Source organism: Lytechinus pictus, chromosome 1 (assembly GCF_037042905.1).
Source record: "Lytechinus pictus isolate F3 Inbred chromosome 1, Lp3.0, whole genome shotgun sequence".
NCBI classification, from domain to species: domain Eukaryota; kingdom Metazoa; phylum Echinodermata; class Echinoidea; order Temnopleuroida; family Toxopneustidae; genus Lytechinus; species Lytechinus pictus.
In genome coordinates, this window is record NC_087245.1 from 867,623 (window position 1) to 887,376 (window position 19,754).

The window sequence follows — 19,754 nt, forward strand, 5'->3', positions numbered from 1 at the left end:
TTTCTGATCATCATTTGCTCATTAATCTGTAATTATTTATACATTTTCAAAATCATTTGGCAGTTATGATTATCACAGTTTATGAATTATATTGTTCACAAATTCTGTTTTAAGTTTTGATTGATTCTATGATTTTATAGTTTTTTCTTGCTACCCTATCTGTAAGCTTGTTTGATTTTTCTTTTTTTATTTAAATGACATTTTTGTTAGGGTAGGCTTGCCTCTAATTCAATGTTGCTGTATTCTAGATCAATATGCTCATCCATAACTATGTAGAAATGTGTCTTGTAAGTGATACACAATGTTCAGGCAAGACTGAATTAGTGGAAAATGGAATTAGTGGCATTTATTCAGTTGTTTGTATTTTTTTGGTTTAGAGTCTGAAGCCTTAAATGACCCGGCCTTTGACGACCCCATGGATATCTCTTTTATGACTGATGAACAACGGCACTCCAATTCTGTAAGGAAAGCTATTCAGGTGGTCCGAAGAACGCAAGAGCTAGAAATCAGCAATCCTATGGAACTCATTTGGTTTAGAGGGTAAGTGTGCTTGTGCTTACAGAGAGTGCAACCCAGCTAGGAAAAAGAATGAAACCAAGAAAATGTTATTATATTGACACATATTTGTCAGACTTGGATCCTCTATCATTTTATAATCTAAATGTTGCCAATAGACTAATATTCCACTGGACGTCACATAAAAAACAACCAACCCGTAAACCCTTTACCCCCTTCCCCCCTTTTAAACTTTTTTGTTTTCCAATCCATACTGATTGTTTAAAGTCAAGTGCTGGTGTTTTTCAAAAAATCTCTGTTTACTAACTAGTGTCCCAATTGGTACATGTAATTGGTCTAGAAATTGATTTGTATGGATAACCCTTTTTTAAAAATCCTAGCCATGGTATGTTTTTCCTCACCAAGAAATATACCAGGTGAAGCGAATGGGTATCAGGCTGGCTAATACTGAACATTCAATATACTGAGCATTGGAAGTGGTAGCTACATGTAAGTAAGGGTGATAGGAATAGATTATATCTAGATACATGTACATGTAGATGGCAATATTTGTATGAATACTGTACCTACTAAAACATGACAAATTTTTAATTCACCTCCATGAGTCTCATTTCATAAAGAATTAACACAACAAATTAATAATTCCAATTAAACATGAGTACTATTAGCCAATCAAATTGAATTGGCTTTAAACTTTTATTGCAAATTCGTTAAAACAACAAGTTTAATGACAAAGGGCCCCTGATCTTCTTGGCTCAGAAGTATGATAGTGCTGAGGTACATGTAAAGTATTGTACCAAAAGTCAGCTACCCCCTAATAAGTGCTTTGTGTACATGTATTGATCAAAATTATTCTCAAACAACTCTATGATATGTACATGCATCAGTCAATGAAAATCTAACTAATTTGCACCTGTAGATGTCCAGTAGTGTAGTCGTCTGGGTTCAGTAACAGAAAACATTGTGCAACATGAGATATTTGATCGGTCTAGAACTCTGTGTACATGTGGCCAGGCGACTAACAATGTCTTCTGCCTCTTCACATCACTTTTTTATGCTTCTAAAGTTCTAGTCCCAAACTTATAGGATGTTTCTCCAGGAAGTGCTAAAATTTGACCCTTCAAGGCTTCAACCCTACAATGTTGATGGTATACTACACTGTATGCTGAATTTGTGCCCCTGGTAGTGTTTAAATCGTGTCCTTTCATAGTTTTTATTCAATTGATTTCATTCAGGTTACTTGAGTTTTTCTTCCTTGAAAATGAAATCACTTTTAGCACTCGCTGCATGTGGTACCAGCAGCATGTGTATCTTGCCCCCCCCCCCCTCCCTCCTTTGATACTCCACTCTGAACTTAAATTTACTAAGCTTTGTGTGAATAAGATTTTGTTGTTTTTCCAATGAAGGGCTACAAACCCATTAGAGGTTCCATCACTGAGCCTCCATACATCTATGTTCATGACCACCATTATCAACCAGATGACTCTAGAACAGAGGTCACAATGGGAATCTGCAGCCAAGAAATTTGAATTGATTGGGACATACGCTCAGACTGAGCTGGGACATGGTACATATCAGAATAACAAGATTATCTCTAGACGTTCATGCAGAAAACTGATATTTCATAAGCAGGGGCGGATCCAGGGTTTACCTAGGGGGAAGCAATTTGAAAAATATGACAAGCAAAATATAAAAAAGAGAAGGTTATCGACAGTCATGGAGGACATTTCCCCCATGTAAAATATTTTGACAAGGCCGCCAAAATGGGTCACCCCCCCCCCTTGCCCCGTGCCTTGGATCCGTGCCTGGTGATTAGCAAGCATGTATCTATAGAACATTGTTATTTATCATGCCTGTAGACTAGATTAATATTCAAACCTATTGCCTTTGCTGTGCATTTTATTACACCACTACATGTGTAGTATCTTTTCACCAGTACTCATGCTCTTCATACATGTACATGTACCTGTGTTTTGAGTCCATCTGTGCATTTGTTTTTTTAAGTCCTTGTTCTTGTGAGGTTTGGTAAAGTGATATCATAATCATGCATGTATGGATGCTCAGGTGTGCATCTTTGATGTCTCTATCAACACCCCCTTTTGAAGCCAACAAATGAGCCATGAAGAGACAGTGTCTAGTGTTGAAGTTGTTTGTTTTATAGATAAACAACAAATCCCTGTATTTAATAAAAATACATAAGTATCATAAGTATTGTTACGAGTGCAAATGTAAATGATACAATGCAATATTCACATCATCAACTATCACCTGATATGTCGACAAAGTGAAGTTAAGTTTCATATGCAATCAAACCTAATGTTTGCTACAATTGATAATGCTAATGCGAGTTATAATTTAATTGCTACATGTAGGTACCATATTCAAAACAGTCCAAAACTTGGCTATGCCATCACGAACGTACGTATAGCGCCCAGACATCTGTCGGCTGCTATCACTGGCGTAAATCCGTGTTGATGGGTGGGGGGGATGACTGAAATATTTTGGCATTTTTTTTGCAATCATGTTTTTAGATATGCAAGGAATTGCCATTGATATGTCCACAGTGGCGTACCGTGGGTCACGGCATTGGGGGGGCACCAGCAAAAATTTTGAATCACTGAGTGAGTGCGCTAGTGAGCGCGCTCAGTTGCCAGTTATACTGAGTACCTAATAGAGACATTTTAAGGACGATGTCATTAAACTGATATGTATCTCACTGATCAAATAATGCGAGCGCGAAGCGCGAGCTGAAATTTTTTTATATTCACACCTAAAAAGGGACATTATAGTCAAATTTGTGTAATCATGATAGGTACATGTCTCGCTAAACAATGCGAGCGCGAGCTGAAAAGTTAGATAATTCAGACCTGAAGTGGGGCATTCTAAGGTTTTTTTGTAAGAATTAACTAGGACCATACGTTTTTCATTAACCAAATGATGCGAGCGCGAAGCGCGAGCTGAAAATTTTTGATATTATTCAGATCAAAAGGGACATTTCAAGGACCGATTTTAGGAATTTATGAAAAGCAGACATATCTCACCAATCCACTAATCACGGACAGGAAATGTTTCATATATACGAAGACCTTAACATGGGGCAATCACCTTTTGAGTCGTGAAAAAGAAGCATATGTCACTACATAAAACAATGATAACTCAAGTGCTAGGAAATATATTTGGTTTATATTGACTTGAAAACGGGATGTTTTAGTACAACAGGATTATATATCACGTTAAACAGACAATGCGAGCACCAGGAACAATGAAGACGTAGGCCCTGGGCAAATTATGTTTCATAAAGTTATGATAAATATGTTTCTTATGTAATGTAACATAACATAATTATAATATAATATAACATTATAATGAATAATATTTTCGTCTTTCCCACTACGTTTCTCTTCCTTTCTCTCTCTTTTCTCCTTTTCCCCTTTCCGTTTTTTTTGGGTCAGCCGATGGGGGGGGGGGGGGATGTGCCCCCCATGCCCCCCGTAGTTACGCCACTGTATGTCCATATGGCAAATACCCCTCCAATATTATTATATTTTTTACCCCATGATGGTTTAATGGTTTTATTAGAGATTACATTTAAAAAAAATTGACATTCCATCTTAATCCCTTTCCAAAGACCCCAACATTGATGAATTGGAAGAAACGGGGGTTTCTCTTCAATGTTATAATAAGGACATAAGTATTTCGTTTGGAAATGGTGAACTGGCTCTTTATTTGCATTTTATGATTCAATAATATTGTTTTATTTGTTAAGCGGTATTTAGGAAGAATTTTCACCAATAAAACAATTATCTCTTGTGATTTTTTTTTCATTTCTTTCGTAAAAAGTGGGGGGGATGTTTGTACAGGCCATCCCCCCCTCGAAAAGTGGGGGGGATATATCCCCCCATCCCCCCCGGGATTTACGCCAGTGGCTGCTATTACTGATATGCCAATGAACGTATAGCGTGCGGTGTTGCCCGACGCGTCACCAAAAACAAATAGCATCGATATTCATGCATTTCTCTAACAATATACATGTACACTATAGTTCCATTTTAAAACAAAAACATAACAATTAATAATTCTGCGGAACTGAACAAATATAACCGTGGTGAATCAAGGAAATCTACAATTTCATTAGCTCGTCATAAAGCAATTATTTCCATTAATTCATATTTAAGAAGAAATAAATAGTTATGGTTCAATTCCAATGGTAATTCACTAAAATATTCAATTTAACTAATCCGCATCTATAGTATCCGTAAAAAGGGTAGGTTGTCACTGCACATCCATAGTACATTGTTAATGATGTTAAGTTTCTCAATAAAGTATTTGATTGCCAGTTCAGCAGTACATGTACATTATACATGTACAGTACACATCAACGAAAAACTCTTGAATGCAGTGCATTATATACTTGGTATGAAAAGATTGAAAATTTGTGGCCAAAAAATGGCATGTAGCTTAATAGAGCAAAAAAGTAACTCCTGATTTCAGTCAGCAAAAAGGGTCAGGTAAGGTTCCTCTTAATAATGTTATGCAAAGTTAGCTACAATTCCAGTTGAAGCCTTGCCTATATATGTGCATTCACTGTATTGCACAAGTTTGACTAAAAACTTTTTTTTTATTTGAGCAAATACATTTATTAGAGCTCGATGGGTTTATCTGAGATTATATTTGTGAAAGTAATTGTTGATGTTTTTACCCACTCTCCCTCATATTTGGTTGGGCACAGTTCTGTTCATCGTAATGAGGAGATCTCTTTAGGCCTTCATGCTTCAATGTTTCTACATTCTGTAACAACTCAGATGACAGAGGAACAGAAGATGTACTGGCTAAAGGCAACCAAATGCTATACTCTCTTAGGAACATACGCCCAGACTGAACTTGGACATGGTACACACTGCATATTATCTACAGCTTTCTCCTTTCACGCCATCTTTCATCCCCTCTTCCCCCTCCTCACTTCAAAATTTAATTGAATCTTGCTGCTGCACCATCATGCTTTCTAATGTACATATTTACATATATTCATATTCAAAGTGGATGTTCATTTATTGTTTTACCACCCCCCCATCATACTGAATTGATTGCATTTATAATTCATAATTCTACATTGATGATTTTCTCATATCCATAAATGTATACTATCATCCCATTCATTCCCCCTTCCTCTTGAGGAGAATGTAAGAAACTGGAAACTTTACCCATGAAAGATTTTCCTTTCTAATATAGTGCTCAAGAATACATGTAAAACAGGACATCAACTCTTTCTGTATTCATGTAGCAACAATGAAAATATCTGAGTGATTTTCAATGACAATTTTAATTTGCTACTGTTCCTGTCATCTGATTTGTTGTGGGAAAATTGACCAATGAAAATCAGTGAATCATATAAATGATATCCAGAATGCATTGTTGTGAGGCCAGTATTCGCAGAGTCTAAGTGAAGTATTAAGGAGCATTCATTTTGTACAAGGGATTACAACAAAATTGTGGATTGAACCATCTGTGCATGCGTGAACTCTGAAGTTTCGTCTGTCCTCCGTCTGTCAGCGGTGCGTTGAAAATAACGATAAGACAATGGGTTTTCAATCACCTGATACATTTGCGTCAACGTCAGTATGCCCTGTCCTTAAAATCATAAAAATTTATTTGCAGGATGGGAACACTGTAGCACCCAACAACACAAGGTATAGGTTTCAACCATTGAAGATGCATCCATCATCCAAGATGAAAATGTCTTTTTATAAAGAGAACTTGAGAGGACTGGCTGGTGCATGTGGACCTGACTAATTCTAATTGTTGGGGATTCTAGAACAGAGTGACTGTTTTTTTTGTCTGTTGAGTCTTATAACATTATTCATGATGATTATATCTCATTCATCTGGGAAAAAAGCCTCTTCAGTCTGCAGTTCACAGGACATGAACTTTCAGCTTTTTGATCTTCAAGGACAAAGTGACCAGTGGCCCATTGCAGAAATATCAAACACAAATCCCAAATGCAATCTGTCAATAAAGTTGTGTATGATTTCAACTCTTTCTGCTATGGGCTGCAGGGCACCACTGCATAAAATAAATCTTTGCCATCCAGTGCCACGTTAACTTTTATAGTAAACATTCACAAAAGCCAATCAGAATCCAGGATTCTTTCAAAGTTAAAATTGAGATGGCAAAGGCATTATGTAACTTATGCAGCGGGGCCAAGCAGTGAGTCATCATCCTTCTCCACAATGAAAGATGATATTGCAAATATTTTTTAAATGTAGGCTTCATTGCAGCTGTCCAACTGATGATTCCCTCATTCGTAAAAAGAGATCGTAGTTGCCAGCAACCATCTTCTGTTTTAAAAGCTAAACCTCCTATCCCATGCTTCTCTGTGTCTCCTTTCTACAGGGCTGTACATAAGGCAGAAGAACCAGCCCTTGCCCTCCACTCCACCATGTTCTCACATGCAATCCTCTCTCAAATGAGTGATGATCAGCATGAAAAATGGCTCAATGCTGCCTTCAACTTCGTCCTTCTCGGAACCTATGCCCAGACAGAGTTAGGCCACGGTACAAAGCTTTCCAACATCTTGTCTTATTGCATAGAACTTAACCTCTGATCCACTGATCATAATAAAGCTATCGATGGTAACTAAAACAGAGAGACCCTGACACTCGTGTGTTGAACATGACACTTAAATACTAAATACCCACAAATCCCATGGAGCTGCAGTTCAGCTGTCACATAAATTGAGTGGATTAAACCCTTGACTTGCATAGGTCATTGGTTTGATTTATAGACAGCATTATATTTGATCCTTTGGCAGTGCATACATCTACAATTGACTCTCCATACACAGGAGAGAACCAAATACCTTTTCAGTGTGGGTAAATTCAGGGAATGAACACCGTCTACATTGTGTACAGCTGAATTAATTGACTTGGGTCATATTCAAATAGTGCTTTGTAATAAGCTCTTCTATCCTGAAAAATTTGGATTAATATTTGCAGTTGCAATGGGTGCTACTATTGTTGTCATAGTTACCATCGATAGTAAGTTTTATGCAGCAGGCCATGATATTTGTTTGGGGTCACATTCTGTTCTTTCATTTCTTTTCTTTTATTCTTTATGGGTGAGTCAGAAAACTTTACATCTCAACAATTTCAAATTAATTAAAAAGTATAAAGCATAAAATTGTTATATATTTCCTTTAAGAGTATTTATCACCCACATTTATCTAATAACATTTTTAATGTGTTTACACTTTGATAGTCAGGAGGTATTTTTTGCGTCAAAGTAAGGCGTCACTGCAATGAATTCCTGTTTTAAAATGAGTTGGAGTAAACTTTATTCCAAATTACTTTTCAATAAGAAATTATGAGAATCAATACTGAATAGAGCATCTTAAATTTTTCATGCTAAAATGTAGGGAATCTGACAATGAATTTTACTATACTTGTTGTTTTCATGATACATTGCAACTCGTGTAGGATTATGGCTTCATCGATGTTTGTATTTATTCAGTGCATTCATAATTTACATTTACACTTATAAAATTTGACATCACTGCAAATGATACCTCCTGATTATCCAGTCAAACACATTTACCACACAAAAATGGTATGAGATTATTTGTTTAGGACATATGTAGGTACGTGTTCATTACAATGACTTTCTTTAAAATGGCCAGGGTTATTAGACGTAAAATTTTTCTGATGTAAATTGTTTTTGTGACTCACTCGGTAGATACATTTGTTTTACTAATGATCGTTTGGTTTGTACTGTTGCACTCTGCCACTATCCCCCCCCCCCCCCCCTTCTGTCCTGATTGTGGTGTATCTGTTCATGTTTCATGAAGTGAAACCTTTCTTGGGTTGAATAATAAGTAATGGTTGGGCAGTACATTATACAGTGCGTCCCAGAAAAAACGAAACCGAGATTAAACAATAATTTATCATAACTTCTTCACAAATACAATAGACAAATGACCTACCATTTTAAAGCTCAGAATCTCCTCTTTTAGCTGATATCACTTAGATTATTCCTCATTCTCGCATGAGTGAGCAAAAACAATTTGAAGAAAGGATACCAAAAACTCATTTGGCAGGGGGTATCTGAATTTCAAAAAGAAAATCACATGCCTAAAAAGTTCAATATCTGCTCTTTTATTTGATACCTTAATCACAAAAAATGGTCAAGAAGTAAAAAAGTTATGGTCCCTCGAAACAATGCTTGTATTTCCATAATTTCATTAAATAACGTGTTTTCACCGGTTTCCCACAGAAGCTATCGCATGGTTAACAAAAGACTTAATGCATGGCTGATCGTCAACAAAATGGAGCGTCGAGTGAGTTTGAACGCTAGCCTGTAAAACCTCTTCATTTTATGAAATTATTGAAATTCAAGCCTTATTTCAAATAACCAGAACTTATTTTTTGACCATTTTCTGTAATTAAGGTATCAAATTAAAGAGCAGATATTGAACTTTTTAAAAATGTGGTTTTCTTTTTGAAACCCAGACACAGCCCGCCAAATGACTTTTTGGTATCCCCTCTTCAAATTGTTTTTGCTCACTCATGCGTGAATGAGAAATAATCTAAGTAATTCCAAATGAAAGAGGAGATTCTGAGCTTTAAAATGGTAGGTCATTTGTCTATTGTATTTATGATTAAGTTATGATAAATCATCGATAAATCTCGGTTTCGTTTTTTGTGGGACGCACTGTATATCTCATTCTCAGCATTTTGGCTGGTGGTGTTTTGTATGAACTTATTTTCTCAGACTTTACAATTATTTTGACCATGAAGTCTGAGATCAAGTTTTCGTAACAAAATCACATTTACATATAATATCTTTGCTTTTGGCAGTTCTGCTTAAAAAGATAATTATGATTTTATTTTGTGATAAACTTGTGACAGATATTTAATTTTGTAATTTGTGTGTTTCATATAAATTGACCCGTGCAAGTTGCACCCTTTTGTGACATCACTCACACGCATTAATCTTGAGAGATTGGTCGGGGTCAGTACTTTACACCATGTATTGATTACAATGTTTCATTTTCAAAGGGATTACAAAGGAGCTTGTAGTTCTCCTTATTATTGATCCATTTTATCCCCTGCATTTGGGATTCATCGTTCAGTCTAATATTTCTTTTGTGTTTCAATTATTACTCGCAGCCATAGGCGGCGGTCCTGTCCCCCCCCCCCCCCCCAAATTTTTTTTGTTTTTTGTATAACTTTTTTTTTTTTGCTTGTAAAAAAATGTTGTTGTCCCCCCTGAAATTTTGGTTGATAACCTTTTTTTTTTTTTTTTTTTTTTTTTTGCTTGTCAAATTTTGTACCTGTGTCCATCCCAAAATTTCAAGTGGACAGGTGGACCCTCCCCTAAATTTTTTGGCTTCCGCCGCCAATGCTCGCAGTTGAATCCCCTGTACATAATATTGCTAGTCCCTAGTATTGCTATATGAACCAGAATGTGTGGAGTGTTGTGGCCCAGTGGAATAGTCTCCGGACTTTAAAACAGAGGGCCGTGGGTTCAAATCCCAGCCATTACGTAATTTCCTTTGGCAAGAAATTTATCCACATTATGCTGCACTTGACCCAGATGAGGTGAATGGGTACCCAGTAGGATTTATTCCTTGAACGCTTTAGCGCCTATTAATATGGCGAAATAATATGGTACCAAGTATCGAAGCGCAGTTGAGTATATGCACATAGTAACTGCGCTATATATGGACATATTATAATTATTATTATTATTATTATTATTATTATCATTAATAATAATAATAATAATGATTATTATTATTATTATATTATTATTATTTATTATTATTATTATTATTATTATTATTATTGTTATTATTATTATTATTATTATTATTATTATTATTATTATTAAGGAATCATGTACAGTTTAATTCTTCAAAAAAAGACATACATAAAGCATTTTCCTGAACGAACATGCCTCCCATGATTACAGACTTTTTACAGTAACATATGCATGCAGGTATCACACTTAATGATGAGTACACATATAAAGGTAGTACATTAATTTTAGTTTACTTAAAGGAGAATGAAAATCTTGGAGCAAGTTAGCTTTTGTGAAAGCAGAAAAATCAAAGAATAACATCAACAAAAGTTTGAGTAAAATAGGACTAGCAATAGAAGAGTTATGAGCATTTGAATGTCGAGATCACTAATGCTATGGAGATCCTCCCATTGGCAATGCGACCAAGATCTATGATGTCACAGATGAACAACTCTCCCCATTTGGACGCTGAAAATATACCCCAAAACATCTCTTTTTGCTCATTCTAATCATATAACAAACGATTCATCAATGATATAATGTTGTGAAACCTCCGTACTTGTCCTCTTATAAAGAGAACACCTCACCTTGTGATAGACTCTATAAAAGTGAGAATATAAGTGAAATAAGTACTAAAGTAATGAGGGAGTTGTACGTGTGTGACATCACAGATCTTGGTCGCATTGCCAATGGGAGGATCTACATGGCATTAGTGATCTCAATATTAAAATGCTCATAACTTTCTTATTATTCATTCAATCTTCCTCAAACTTTCAACAATATGTTTCTTTGATTTTTCTCTTTGATATGGATTCAGCTGGTTTCAAGGGTTTCATTCTCCTTTAATTTGTGGGCACACTGCAGTCTATAAGCCTATCACAAGCTTATCTCTATCATCAAACAAACTTGCTTGATTTTGTTGACAGAGCAATGTTCACTGGATTGTTATTAAAGAAATTCATGTACATGCAATGAAGATTTGTCAATTGTTGCATAAAAAAGCTTTATTTCTTGTGAGCAGAGATCATTTTCGCATCAGTCCAGTCCCTAGTTCCCAAATTTGATGCAAGGTCCTTAAATAGGCCTAATGCAAATTATGCTGTGTGTAAAATTTTCAGCTAAATTTAGAACTGGCACTCGATAGAGTTGATTATTCCTCAGTCCCTGAATAGCAGTATGTGAGCGGATAATATTGTAATATGGTGATACAATTCAACTGTTCTGTTTAGACCTAGCTCTGTTAATATTTCCCTTGCTAAAGTTGTCAGTCAGTCATGCATCTATCCAATAATACAAGTCTTTATGTACATCACAGGTCATATTTAAGACTACAATATTTAGCTTACATGTAGGTTTGACACACATATGTATTATAAACCCAATGCAATGCTGCTGAATCATTTTCTAAGGGGGCGTGGCTAATCATAAAATGATGGCTATTTACACAGAGGAGAAAGTCCAATGTCAGCATGGTAATGATCCATAATACAATTAAGTTGTGTACACAGTATATACTACATAGAATATCACAGCTTACACACATTTTTATACATGGTGTTGAGTCTACATGTGTATGGTAGTAACTATTTGGAGAAATTCTACATGTCTTTGGTTATATTCAAGTTCAATATTTAATTTGAATGCCATCCAAATGACAATCATAGAAATATTGTACGAAGTTTACCTTATAATTAACTTTTGATATGTCAATTTACTTTCAATTCTGATATTAAAGACTGAAGTGTTTAAAAACATGGATTTTACTGTACTGAAAATTGATTCAAATTTGCCACAGGTAGAGGTGGCCACAGAGGATTATCTATTGTTCCTAGGGGTGCTTTGACAATGGCCAGCACCCCCCCCCCCCCCCCGTAACAATAGAATAATCCTCCATGGAGAGGGCCCTGATTTCATACCTTTTGGTTCTTTTTACGCTCACTTAATATGAGAAAGTGCAAACTTTTGAAATGAAAACCTTAGATTTAAAACAAGAAAGACATGTATATTACAAGAACTGACTTGGATTTACATAAATCATGTTTAAAGTATTCCTTACACTGGAACTGGGTATTATTACATATAGTAAGAGCAATTGCTATTGAAAATCTGCATTTATCGCAATTTATCAGGATGTTCTGAACTGATTCCATGCAGAACTGTAAAAATCCTCCAATGCTTTCTGTTGTGTCACTGTTTGGCTATCATTAATTCACTCTACAGTTGCATCAGTGACGGATGTAGGTCCAAAGGAGCCCAAGCTTTCTTTTTTAAAAAGTTTTGCACATTTATGACTTTTCCCATCATTTTTTTAACAGCCCACGTTCCTCCCCCCTCCCTGACCCCACCCAGGCTCATTACTGCAGTCACACCCCTCAATTGCACCCCCCCCCTCCGGCCTCAACGGTGGATCCGCCACTGATATGTGTAAGTGTTGTAATTCAACATCAGCTTTAAATACATCAATCACACTTGTATTTTTAAACCAATCGGATACATACATGTACATTTGGGCTCTATTTTTGTTATTTTGTGTGTGTGCAATGCATTGAAAAAACTGCTATCTTCCCTACATACATGTATATCCATTCATAATTTGAATTGTCTGTATTGTTCAGGCTTTTCACTCTGTCTACATAAATATACATGTAACTTTTCATATAAAGCACTTCATTTTCACCAATACATCAAACTGTAATATTTCCTCAATTAACCCTTTCCTACTCTATTAATGATCATACCATGTGTATTGCACTATTGCTGTGCTATTTGTGCCAGTTACTAACTTCAATCTTTCATCTTCAAAGTATTATACTAATATTGATAACCGTTTTTATTTAAAAACAAAAATCAATACGTTGAACAGTTAGAAGCAGATTTTTAAAAATTTATTTTAATATTTGTTTTCCTTTTTTTTACTTTTAGTATGAAGCTACATGTAGCTAGTAAGCATTGTAAGCTGATTATGTAATTAATGATTGCATAGAAATTATCAGGCACCAATAAAGGAAAATTTTATTTATTTTGGAACCCCCCCCCCCCTTCAAAAGTTTAATGACCAGAGCTAATCATTCTTTGAGTATTAAGCATAATTATTCTTTACTTCTATCCATTTAAAAAATGGACAAAAACTGCAAAGCTGTTATTTAGATTGTTAAACATGGTAAGGGTTCATTTATTTGTTGATTTTGCACTCTAGTAATACATATCATTATTTAAACTGATCAACTCTTGCTGGTATTTTCACTGTATTCAATATATCATTCTCTTAATACTTTGCACCAGGAACCTTTTTGCGTGGACTTGAAACAACTGCTACATATGACCCAAGAACTCAAGAGTTTGAGATACATTCACCCACTCTGACTTCAATGAAATGGTGGCCTGGAAATTGTAAGTAATTCTTTCTCTACCTTTTTATCCCCTCTTCTCTCCTTATATCATTCATATCATCATATTTTGGGGTTGTTCTCTCTCTTGGTCTCTTTATTTTCCTGCATACCAAAATTGGAAAGTTAAAAAAAGAAATAAAAAATTGGCAGTCTAAAGTTAAGAACTATTTGGGTTAGCCACATCCACTGAATAATCAATGAAAGATCAGAAGATATATTACTAATTTTTGTATTTTTCAAAATGGTTACTTCATTCTTTAACTTTATTTTTCAAAGAATGTAAATAATTTCTTTGTAAAATAAAGAAAAAAGACCATGTATAGTAGAATTGAATATCAAAATTATAGGGGGAAAAAATGAGAGAAAAAGGAGGAAAATAAATGAAGAATAAAGGACATTATTTAATGTTTTTTTTTAATAACTGATTACGATCACGATCAATTACAATTACATGCATATTGTAGAGCATTTTCTCTGCATTTTTGGCTGTAAAAAAACAAGTTTTCATCACAAAACATCCAGTATTTTTTTAAGAAAAAAATAATTTATCAATAGTAATTTTGCTGATAATATAAAACTACCATTATATACAAGATTTTCAACCAAAACTTTGCAAAATATACTCTCTGTTTTTAGTAACCAACAAATAGATTTCAAAATATTCTATATTTTTCTTGGTTGTTCCTGAATTTTCCACAATAAAGAAATTTAATCAGCTTTTTTATGACAATTTAATATCTCTTTGAATAAACCGCACCCGAAAAAATGTGAGGTTTATTTACCAGAAAAACAGGGTTTTTTTTTCCAACCTTCTAAGGCCCAGCTGATTGGTGACTCTGGTCGACAACCAATGATTAAGGTGCCTTAGTTACAGAGTAACACTTGCTCACATTCGGTGGGTTATTTTATTGTTCAAAACAAAAATCTAAAATAGAAATCCTCTGAAAATTAATTTTCCCCAATCGATCGTGGGCCTGGCAGCCACTGAGCAACACCTGATTAAGGTTGCTTTATCCCTTGAATTGTTGAATGTCAAACAGGGTAGCAGCAACTCCCATCTCTTAACGTCTTTTGGTCTGTCGCAGCTTGGGCTTGAACTCCCAACCTTCTGGTTGTGATGCTGATGCTCTACCAACTGAGCCAACACACCCACGCTCTCTGCTCTACTACTCTTCATATGACATTTCTCCTCCTCTTCTCTCTTTCCTCTCTTCTTTCTTCCTCTCCTCATCTTTACATGTACATGTACATGTATATCTTTCTGCATAATCCTATCTTGAACATTGTTCACTATATATCCTCTTTTTTTGTTCTAATAATTATTCTCTATCAATCTATCTCTACATTAGAGAAGATAAATAAATCAGGATTTATAACAAAAAATATTTTTTAAACAAGATGTACACCCATGTACCAACATCCATATAAAAGGGGAAATTTATGGTATAATGAGAAACATTATAAATCAAAGATATTCAGTGTCAATAGTGCTTGGTATGCATGTACTGGTATTTTTGCACTATTGTGCACAAGTACATCCATGTCTGTGCACACATCACTAGCAAGGTGTTTGTATGTTTATCAAACACCTGCATATAAGAATACCTGGAGAAAAGATAGATAGGGCTAGTTCTTGTGCTTTGTATAATGGTCTGTATCAGTGACCAAATATATGTAGGTAGATAGTTGTAAGAACATACATGTAAATATACATGAGGGATGAGGATATACATGGGGATATACCCGGTACCTCAGGTTTCTGAGAAAGGGATGTAGAGTTTGGGACATTGGTATGAAGATAAGTTGAATGACATGCATCGAGGGATGCAGATCTATGACAAAGTGGTAGAGTGGTTAAGGAAGGTGGATAGGACATTGATCCCTGGGAATGCGAAGGTGTGGTGCTGCCATTGTGGGTTGCTGTCACAGATCATGTGGCAACTGCAGGTGTTGGAGGTGGCAGTTTCCAGAGTTGAGAGGATGCAGCAGAAGATGAACTTGTTCTACTGGAAGTGGTTAGGTGTTCCAAGAATGTTGATGGATTTGGCATTCTTTTGTAGATCTGGAAAGCTAAGGCTTCCTATGGCATCAGTGGTAGAAGAGTACAAGGCAGGAAAGGTTAGGTTGGTCATGATGATGAGAGAGTGTGAGGATCAGACAGTAGCAGATTCTAGGCCACTGATCCGTACAGGGAGAAAATGGAAGGCAGAAGAGGCTGCGGATGAAGCTGTGACGATGGCTAAGTGGAAGGAGATGCGTGGTGCTGTCCAAGTGGGTAGGAGCGGGGTAGGGTATCATCCTTGCATGAGATGGTACATGTATGAATGTAGGTTGGCAAAAGCTGCACAGCAGGGTGTGCAGGGCGCATGGACTCATTGGGAAGAGGTGGAGCAGAGGAATGTCTCCTGGGAATAACTCAGGATGATGTCGTCTGGAGCCGTGCACATTAAGATCAGTTCCAACTTTGATGTCCTGCCAACGCCAGTGAATTTGAAGAGGTGGGGTTGTGTGGAGCACGACAGCTGCAAGGTTTGCAGGAAGGCAAGCGGGTCGTTAGAGCATGTCCTGTCAGCTTGTGGAGGGTTATTGCAAGCTGTACATGGAGCCATAACCAGATTTTATTTTAAGGGAGATCGCAGCTTTGGCAAGGGCTGTGGTAGAGGCTATAAAGAAGAATGGGCCCCCGAGGGTAAGGGGTATCGAGTTGGTCAAGAAGGGGATAATGTGTAGTAAGACTAGGCAGAGACAATGTGTGGGTGGGTTGTTAGCTGCTGCGGACGAGTGGGAGATGCGTGTGGATGAGGGGAAGGCATCTTAGTGCTTTCTAGACAATTCACATCTCTTAGTGTCAACGGGGTGCTGTCCAGGTGATTCCAGCGTAGCACTGGTCAGCCAGGGGGAGGTGTACAGCACTCAAATGACTGAAATATCAGTGAGCTCTGGTGTGCTGCTGATGACCCGTTGACATCTTGTGGAATTTAAGATCTTTCTGTATATTCTACTGTATGCATGTACTGGTATTTTTGCACTATTGTGCACAAGTACGTCCATGTCTGTGCACACATCACTAGCGAGGTGTTTGTATGTTTATCAAACACCTGCATATAAGAGTACCTGGAGAAAAGATAAATAGGGCTTCAAAACTAGACCACTTTCATATCATGCAAGGCAGAAGATCAAGCGGCTTGATCTTCTGCCTTGCATGATATGAAAGTGGTCTAGTTTATAAGAGAATAGAAACTCTATCAGTGACCAAATAGGTACATGTAGATAGTTGTAAGTTGTAAAAACATAAGAACATGTACATGTTGGTGTTTTTGTTTTTTATGATTTTTTTTCTTCAAATTTTTTGTTTATGGCCTGTTTTCTTTTTACAAACTAAAACATAATTGCTTTAAATGTATGTGATGCCCAAACTCCAAATATTTATTTATGAAAATATTCCCTTTGCAGAAAACATACCAAGCATATCCCTATTTAAGGGAGTGTCTGCAATTTTGGTGTAGTGATTTCTTTACTCCAAGATAGAGAGCTAGGATTTGTTTGTACCACATGCATCTAATTTGATATATGATGCAAAAGAAAGTCATTGTCCCAAAATTTGAGATAACCCTGTACAAGGCTTTGTTTCCCAGTTACTATATATGTATAATACTCGTCAATTTAATCAATGTTTGAGATGAGGCTGCTTGATTGCTATAATCTAATTAATGTATTTTTTTAATCCTATCTTTTAATTTGAACAGTGGGTAAGACTGTCACCCATGCTATTGTAGCTGCTCAGCTGTACACTAAAGGACATTGTATGGGAGTTCATATGTTCATGGTTCCTCTACGCAGTCTAGAGACACATCTACCTCACCCCGGTAAGCCTTACACCATCATATTAGAGCCTGCTACCTATACCAACCTACATGTATGTATGGCAAGGCATTTTATTACATGATCATATTTCTTGATATCAAAAACATAATTTTTGATACCAATAATTATTTTTTTTATATCAAGAATTAATACTCAGACCATGTTGTTTAATTATTTAACTTTTCTATGGTACCTACTGATGAGCTGGAGATGCAGCTTTCTTGTCTACCGCATACAGGCTGTGTAATAACCTCCCCTCTCTCCTATAAGTCACCACCAACCTAGGATCAAACAAAGCTTGAAGACCTACATTTTATAATTTCCTAGTCACATACATGTACATGTATGTACTAGACCTGGATCAATACTGTCACTGCCTGGTTACATTCTTATGCTGACCAGGGATGACATCTCAAAGTCTGTTGTACCTCATGGAAAAGGCACTGTTCAAATATCTATTATTATCAACATGTGACAATTCTTGATATAATAAAAGGATGAAATGAAAAAAAAAAAACTTGCTACATGTATATGTATATACATCGGCATACGATGGCTAAAACTTTCCATCTGTTGATGAGTTTTGTTAGAAGCGTTTGATCCAACATGAATGTATCTAATTGGGGATGTGATCATAATCTAATCAAGAATGAGTGTTAGGTTAAGGGTAAGAATGTTGTTTTAGGGCTGACAGTGATGTATCTCTTATACTATGGAGTAGTGTCCTTGGATGGGTAGTAAAAATATGAGTCTTTTTTCTTATTGATTGATTATACTGAATAAAAGTAATATCAGCCTGATGATTAATCTCTTAGCTTTGTTATGAGACCATCATGTTAACTACATTTTATTAAATAATTATAAAATCAATTGAAATTGACTTATTAGCAATATTTTGTTTATTGATGTCACTTTCAGGTGTTGAATTGGGTGACATCGGACCAAAGTTTGGCTATAACAACATTGATAATGGCTTTCTGCGATTTAACCACTATCGCATTCCAAGAGAAAACATGTGCATGAGACATTCTCAGGTATTTGACTTTCACTTCAGTAACATATAAATATGTACAGATAAAAATTGGGAATACTAAGTTAAAATAATATAAAATATGAAATCAAAGTGTCTCTTCAGTCATTTGAATGTGGTTGTCTGTTGCCCAAGCAATGCTTCATGATACAAACCAACTCACACTAGTTCTGACTGGTGTGGGCACTTAAAAATGATTAAATTCAAATTAATTTTCTCTTTCATTGTTCAGGGCTCAGCTGCTGCATAAAAGTTCCTATTATCCTTTGCTAAGGTACTGGTAACTTTATTGGAATCTTGTTTTTAGATTGGCTCTAAGGCATGGCCGCCATAGTGTTATAATTGGATGGCAAATTAACCATGATAGTAACTTTAATACAATGGGGACAAAGGGCAGTTTTCCATTCTTACAAGAACATTGTAAATCCAATGGCTAATGATACTCAATTTATAGGGTCAGTATAGTATACTATTGGATTACTCTAAGCTTCAAGTAGGTTTCTACAGTTTCTGTGTTTTTTCTTTTTTTGCTGCCTTAAATAACGCAATCTCTCTTAAACACAGGTCATGCCAGATGGTACATACGTTCCGCCTCCTCACAAGAAGGTTAGCTATGGTAGCATGTTGCCGATTCGCAGCGGCATTGTGGGAAACACAGGTTGGGCCCTGGCAAAGGGCTGTATTATAGCAACAAGATACAGCGTTGTAAGGAGACAGTCTGAACTAATTCCTGGGTAAGGAGCAGTTTAGTGTGATCAAGAGAGTGTCTGTTCACACTCAGTATTTTGATCTCATTCAAGAAGCAAATTAAAAGAGATACGCACATGTAGTTGTAATTGTGATTTCGGCAGAGTCATGTCTCGATCTTTTCTTTCCAGATTATACTGGACTGTTACTGACTACAACATAGTATTCCAATAGATGGATGTTGGAAAATAAAGTCCAGGTTAATTTAGGCCATGGTCTAAACTCTCTGCTTAAATTGTGGGAAGCCAAAAATGTCTAAATTTTGTTTACATTGTATGTTCCTTATGTTTTAAAATGTTTTGTACCCAAGCTTTATAGGTGAAAAAAAAACCTTAGTTGTTGTACTCATACAGTTGTGAATGATATGAGATGGTAAATTAAATTTGAATTGTTAATGATTTTAGTCAAAACCA

At 36.0% G+C, this 19,754-nt stretch overlaps 1 protein-coding gene across 7 annotated transcripts in view; it reads left to right on the forward strand.

The window, feature by feature from the left end:
* The first annotated feature begins 377 nt into the window (after positions 1-377).
* The window catches only part of LOC129253998 (peroxisomal acyl-coenzyme A oxidase 1-like), a 32,141-nt gene continuing 12,764 nt past the window's right edge, over positions 378-19,754 (forward strand). For 5 of the 7 annotated variants that reach the window (XR_010294060.1, XM_064101788.1, XM_064102047.1 and 2 more), the window contains exons 1-6: positions 378-540; positions 6,907-7,067; positions 13,594-13,701; positions 17,447-17,566; positions 18,483-18,598; positions 19,159-19,328. Coding sequence is in view for 5 of the 7 variants with exons in the window: in XM_064101788.1 (XP_063957858.1) it covers positions 416-540; positions 6,907-7,067; positions 13,594-13,701; positions 17,447-17,566; positions 18,483-18,598; positions 19,159-19,328 (800 nt within the window). In the remaining 2 variants the exon portion in view is untranslated. Of the gene's footprint in view, positions 541-5,245; positions 5,407-6,906; positions 7,068-13,593; positions 13,702-17,446; positions 17,567-18,482; positions 18,599-19,158; positions 19,329-19,754 lie in introns of all 7 variants that reach the window. The other 2 variants (XR_010294074.1, XM_064101869.1) reach the window with 1 other exon arrangement.